Here is a 6,941-nt window from a genome sequence, read left to right on the forward strand (position 1 = left end):
TTTCTACTTGATATTTTGATACTGAGCCCGAGGGGAAGATTTCTACTTGTTATTTTGATATTGAGCCCGAGGGCAGATTTCTACTCGTCATTTTACTGCCAAATTACCTGTTTTACTGGTTTAAAAAACATTTCACATGATGTTTCACTGAATTGTTATTTTAAATGATTTCACTACTTCTGTATCGAATGTTGTGTGCCTTAATGTGTTTTCTTACCTTCAGTCACTTAACTTGGTGCAGGTACAGGTATTCTTGAGGCATAGAGCGAGTTTTTTGCTGTTCAGTTTTCATCGGAGTTATCAAGGTAGATGCATGGCGTTCGCAGACCCGTTTTCTCCCTTATCTTCTGTTATTTATGATATCTTCAGACTTTGTTCCTAATTCCATACTTTGTAGAATTTTAGTAAACTCTGTAGTATCTCATGTCTTGTGACACCCCAGTTAGGGCTGAGTTGGGTTGGATTTCCGTATTTTATCTATACTTTCCGCTATTGGATATTATTAAACCATGTTTATACTATAATTGTGTTAATTAATTGTCTTAAAAGGATGAATTGGGTTGAATGGCTGGCCTTGTCTTCATGAGAGGCACCATCACGACCAGGTTCGGGAATTGGGCCGTGACAAGGAATTTTATCTATTAGTTGGGACCTAATTCAGGGTCTTTAATAACCCTTAGTAAATCAATCAAATTGTCATTAGACAAAACATTAATCTTTAAATCCCTAAATTGAGAGTAGATATTAAAAAGTTCATCGTCGATATTACAACAATGATTTGAGCATTGTCCCTTATTACATACCTCTTGCTATTCTTCAGAAGATGAAGTATAACTTTCTTCATGAAGAACCCTTAGGTCTTCCCTTGTTGATGAAGTTCCTTCATCATTATCAGATATTTCTGGAGAAGAATTCAGAAGAATCTTATATAAAGAATCTTTGATATGATCATCTAAATCCAGTTCTTTGATCTTGCAATCTCTTGCATAATGGCCTACTCTACCAGATTTATAATAGGCTTTAGGGTTTTTTGATTTAATAAAACCCTTTCTGGCTTTATGAAAAGCCTTTCTTTTTTGGGTCTTTTCGCGCCATTTTTTCGGCGAACCCTTTTTCCTTTTGAAATCCCTTTTACGGGATTTCTTTCTTTTGGATGGTATATCAATGGAGAATTGTTCACAGAGTTCACCTAATTGTTGTCTCTCAGTGAGACGATGTTTCTAGATTTGTTGGTTTAACTTGATCTCATTACACAGAGCTAAACCTTCTTGAGTGCATACACTAAATAGTTTACCATATGAGTAATTATTATAATCAATACTCATTCCTGTGCCTCTAAGGACTTTTCGAATCCTTTCAGCAAATAAGGGCGGGAGTCCATCTATGAACTTAGACTTCCAATGAGTACTATTACTCTCTGGCAATTCCATCACTCTGGATAAGAAAACATCTTTATAGCATCTAAAAGATGTGAGGGTTTTACACCTCAAATTCTGGAGCATTGTCCAAATGGTCTCACTATTATCAGACCATCTTCCAGAAAAGTGTTCAATGATATTCATGACTAAAGAATAGACTGAGTTTTGAACAATCTTATCATCTTCAGTCTTGGTTGCATGCATTATTTGAAAGCGCCGGTCTTGGGTGAGATAATTATCCCACCAGCCTTTCAGTTGACCAGTAAATCCGGCAATAATCATTTCTGCAATTGCCCTATCTGTATTCTTATTAACTTTATAGATAGTACTGTACATAAGCATTCTATGTACTGTCGTATAAATTTTCCTTTCGGCAAGACCATCTCGATGGGGTTTTGGGTTAAGGACTATATAGACCAGGCAGTTACTATTCTCGACAGTAAACCTTGGTTAGTCCCAAGCTAACCGGTGGTGCTCGTTAACCCGTTTAGGCAGGTGGCCGTTGAAGGGTTGTGAAGAGCATCGTGGTTTAAGGTTTCCCTAGAGATTAGTGGCTAGGCCAGGACTGGTGTCCTTGTAATTCAATTCCTGAGCCCTATTCGGAAGCGATCCAGTCATTCCCTTTGGTATCAGAGCCATGTTTAGTAGAAAACCTAGAGTCTAAGTCTAACACTTTATTTCTTAATGAATATCATTAGTAAAAAGAATACTGTTAAAAATAGTAGGAAGGAAGAATATGAGCTTCCCCAACAATTAGATCTACTTAATAAGTGGACTATTCCAATGGTTAAACCTAAGGTTATATACCAATTAGGTACTTTTGAACGAATAGGTTTAAAACAAGTAGTTAAAACTACTGAAGAAACACTCACGGTAGATAGTGACCATGCTACATTCAGATTATTATCTGATAGTGACCTAGCCCCTTATAGAAATTCACATAGATTTTTGCATATAGGCTTAATACAAGTTGCTTTCAATCCACTCACTCTAAGGGGATTACCTGAAAGCTTTATAGCAACACTAAGAGATGGCAAAAACCAAAACTAGAAAAAGTCTCTTATAAGGACTGTGCAAAACAGTTTGGCCTATGGCCCTGTTTATTTTAATGCCTATCCTAATTTGCAAATTTCCCATAATAATGAGAATTCTTTGAATGCTTTAATACTTAGCATCAAATTACATGGTTATGACTATTTGCCTGGTACAGAAGTTATATGCATCTGTTATAGGATTCATTTCAAACCATTATACACTTTGAATCCTATGTGTAAAATAATGGATATGAAAAATGAAACTATTCTTATAGAAACCAACTTTGGTAAATCCAAAGTAACTACCAGAAGACCTATTAAATGGGATAAAATTGATTTCCCAAAAGAATGGGTCATAGAAGAGGCTGTTGCACCTCGAAACACTGGTAATACTGAGGTTACAGAAATAGAACAAACCTCAGATGGCACTATTAAAATCAGGTTCAATGAACCCGATCAAACTGATAATATTAGTTTATCATCTAGATTAACTAGAACTAATTCTTCTTATATTTCTCCAATTGATTATGTGGTAGAATTTCCATCGAGAGCATCCACATCACAAATTAGAGAAAATAATAGAATCAATGAAGTCAGCATTGGTAGTGATAATATTGTTAAGGTCAATAATAATTTAGATCTTGAACCTACTGCATCCGAAATGGATTTTTCAAATGACTTTAAAAATGACTGAAAACCAAATAGATTTTAGTCCGGGTTCACCGGCAAGAAAAATAATTTTAGAAGAATTTCTAAAATCCAGATGGGCAGTTTTCAGAAAATGGTTTCATGAAAATATGTCCCCTGAATTAGTATAATTTTTTAGTCATGACTTTTATACAAACATTAGCAACAAAAATATGATTATTGCTTTTGTTCCTTGGTTCATGTCTAAGCATGTTTATAACTATGTTTCTGTGTTGGAAAGAGATTATACGCTCACTAATGGTAATATTGTTAATTCTATTTTCCCACCCCAACAATCTTTTCATATAGGGGAAAAAGATAAAATCATTTACTGCACTGCTTTTTCAAAAATATTTGAAAATGATGTGGCTACAATAACTGCTAAGAATTTGAATACCATGTTTACCCAAAATAATTATACTAATATGTATGTGAGTATTCTAGGTGAACAGGTGTGATGACCCAACCCGTCGTCTCGTGAGTTACCTCCCCGTTTTCCCCATTTCCTATTTCTTTATGCTTCATTATTAGTGTTGGGTGTGAACGAGTTAATTTGGATTGGTTTTAGTAGGAAATGAGACATTTAGTCTCTTTAAGGAAGGTTTGTTTTGGAAAAGTCAACCGGACGTTGACTTATGTGTTAGAAGGCATTTGAATCCCGATGTTTCGGTTTGCTTCGGGGGATGATTTGTGACTTAGGAGTGTGATCGGAAGTAATTTTGGAGGTCCGGTGTAGAATTAGGCTTGAATTGGCGAAGTTAGTATTTTGGCGAATTCCTGTTGATAGGTGAGATTTTGATCCGAGAGTCGGAATGGAATTTTGAGAGTTGCTGTAGCTTCGTTAGGTGATTTGGGATATGTGTGCAAAATTTCAAGTTATTCGGACGTGGTTTGGTCGGGTTTTTGATCGAAAGTGTATTTCGGAAGTTTTTAGAAAATTAGGCTTGAATTCGATGAGTTTTGGGTAATTTGATGTTGTTTGAGGTGTTTTGATGATTGGAAGAGGTTTGAATAATGTTATGAATTATGTTGGCATGTTTGGTCGGGGTCCCATGAGGCTCGGATAAGTTTTGGAAGAGTTTTTGAAAGATTTTTTCCGTTTGAGCATAAGCATATAATGATCCAAAGGTCCATTTTTAGTTCTAGAGATTGAAATTTTATTTCGAGATTTTCAGAATTTAAATAATGAATTATAAGAGTGATCTGGAAAGTTTGGTCTAATTTCATCAAGTCGCAATTGGGTTTTTGACACGAAACATGAGTTAATTGTTTAACGAGCAAAAAGGATATCGCACTGAGCAAACGAGCTCTGAATTGAGTTTCCATTAAAGGACTATGTTCGTATCATTATTTGTGACTCATAGGAACAAGAATCATCGAATTACGAGTTCGTATGATGGAATTAGAGCCATTTTAGTAAAAAGAAAAGTGCTGCAATTTCTTTGACTGCTGTTGTATTTTGTTTAGCAGCATGAACAGTAACCGCACGTGAATGGTAACCGCGCGGGTGAACAGTGACAACACGCATAAACAGTAACCGCACGCGTGAACGGTACTTCCGAAAAATTCTGGGCAGCGAGTTTATAAAACACTTCATCCGCGATTTTGGGTAATTTTTCCTCCATGGTTGATCATTTTGAGAGCTTCTTGGTGGAGATTAAAGAGGGATTCAAGGGGGAACAACTTGAGGTAAGTTTCTTGGACTTAGAACTAGTTTTTATTCTGAATTTCACCTAGAGATTCATGAAATATAAGCCTACAAATCAAGAACTAAGGCTTGAATTTTGAAACCAAACAATTAGGATTTGATGGGTCATTTGAACTCGGATTTGGGAGTTCTTGGTATGTATAGACTCGTGGCGAGACAAGGAATCCGGTGATGTTAATTTTCTGATTTTTCGAGTCGTGGGCCTGGGGCTCGGGTTTTTGTCAAATTCGTGAATTTTGATATTTTTCGATCGCTTTTGTTTGGGTATTGTCTCTTTAGCTTCTTGCCAATTATTTGAATCCTTCAGGGATTGATATCACTACTTTCGCATATTTTGAATATCATTTGACCTCAGTCCAAGGTTTTAAATGTTGTTTTGCAAACTCAGCCATCTTTAAGATTTGAAAACTTAAATGATATTTCTAAATGATATTTCGGGCTGAGAACTATTGTTTTACAAATGCCCAAGGGCTTATGATGATTTCTGGACTGAGCATGGATCGGGCTGCGCGCCGCAGCAGTGTTATATTGATATTGAGGCCGGGTGCCTGGTTGCTTACATTGATATTGAGGCCAAGAGCCTGGGTGATTATACTGAGATTGATATGAGGCCGAGAGCCTAGATTTGATGCCACGAGATGGCTTGATATTGCGCTTAGGCTGTAGGAGCCCCTACGGAGTCAGCACACACCCCCAGTGAGCGCCGTCGACGATAAATAAATGGATGGCTAGGGCTGCACGCCGTAGTGGGTACTAGAGTGTACCATCATATGCATTGCATTGCACTCATGCATTTGTTTTTATCAGTTATATTTGTCTCAGTATTTGGTACTCTGATTTAATTGACTTGTTGCTTCACTATTTGTTGTTCTAAACTGCTAGGTATATTTTACTTTGTATTTTTCCATGATTCTTATTCTCAACCTTTAATTATGATTATTACTCACCGGGTCGGAGTACTCACATTACTCCCTAAACCTTGTGTGCAGATCCAGGTACACCACAGGCTAAGTGAGGAATTGTTTAGCTGAGCAGGCAGTATCCGGGAGTATTGAGGTAGCTGCATGGCATTTGCAGCCTTGATCTCTCCCCTCTATCTCTATCTTTTATTCCGTATTTTTCCTAGACAGACTTGTAATAAGTGGATATTCTATATTAGAGGCTCATATTCGTGACACGAGATTCTGTTGGGCTATGGTGTGGTATTTTAATTGAACTTCCGCAGATTTTATTATTAATTATACACTTGAATGAAATGACTTAGTAAATTCTCTATGATATTTATCTATAATCTGAATAAGAATTTGGGATAATGTTGTTGAATGGTCGGGCTTGCCTAGCAGTGTGTTGGGCGCCATCATGATCGGGGTGGGGGTCGTGACAAGTTGGTATCAGAGCCTAGGTTAATTGGTCCCGCGAGTTATGAGCCGGTTTAGTAGAGTCTCGCAGATCGGTACGGAGACGTCTGTATTTATCCTCGAGAGGCTGCAGAACCTTTAGGAAAACTTCACATTCTTGAATTCTTATCGTGCGTTCTTGATTCATCTTGAAAAGAAACTTTTGAAATTCCTTCCACGCGTTCGTATGCGCGCATGGGCGCTCAGTATCAGATGTGCCTCGATGGCTTGTGATTCCCCGATCGAGGGGCGAGGTGTTATCTCTGTGAGTTTATGGTGCGCTAGTTAGGACTTGAGGTTGGATATTTGCCTATGGCGGAAGCGCCGAGGTGCTGATTATGTGAACAACTATTTTTGAACTTATATGTTCGGTAGTGTCCCTGTTAGTGGAAATGATGGTTGTGGCTATGTGATGAGTATGTTAGTACTGCGAGGTGTATCTATATGATTTGGAAGCGATGAGAAGGTCTGCTGAATGATGGAAGAACTAATAGATGCTTGAAGTCCATCGTGATTCAAGTTATAGCCCGAGTTATGGGTGTGTGAAGAATCTTTTCATGTCTCCTAGTTGGGAGTGAAGTAAATTTCATGTTGCGGTATGAGTACAGACTCAGGAAGATCAAGTGACAACGTAATGCTTATGACGGTGGAAGGTATGCAGAAATGTTAGTTGGGGGCAAAGCAGGTGGGTCATCTC

General features: G+C 37.6%; 1 protein-coding gene across 1 annotated transcript; it reads right to left on the bottom strand.

Annotated features, from left to right (window-relative positions):
• Positions 1-809: 809 nt before the first annotated feature.
• On the bottom strand, positions 810-1,760 carry LOC138875187 (uncharacterized). The gene is made up of 2 exons (XM_070154010.1): positions 1,281-1,760; positions 810-1,220 (listed from the first exon to the last, which is right to left on the bottom strand). Exons 1-2 carry the CDS (start codon positions 1,758-1,760, stop codon positions 810-812), a joined length of 891 nt encoding a protein of 296 aa, XP_070010111.1.
• Between the last annotated feature and the right edge of the window lie 5,181 nt (positions 1,761-6,941).

Source organism: Nicotiana sylvestris, chromosome 8 (assembly GCF_000393655.2).
Source record: "Nicotiana sylvestris chromosome 8, ASM39365v2, whole genome shotgun sequence".
In the NCBI taxonomy this organism is placed as follows: Eukaryota; Viridiplantae; Streptophyta; class Magnoliopsida; order Solanales; family Solanaceae; genus Nicotiana; species Nicotiana sylvestris.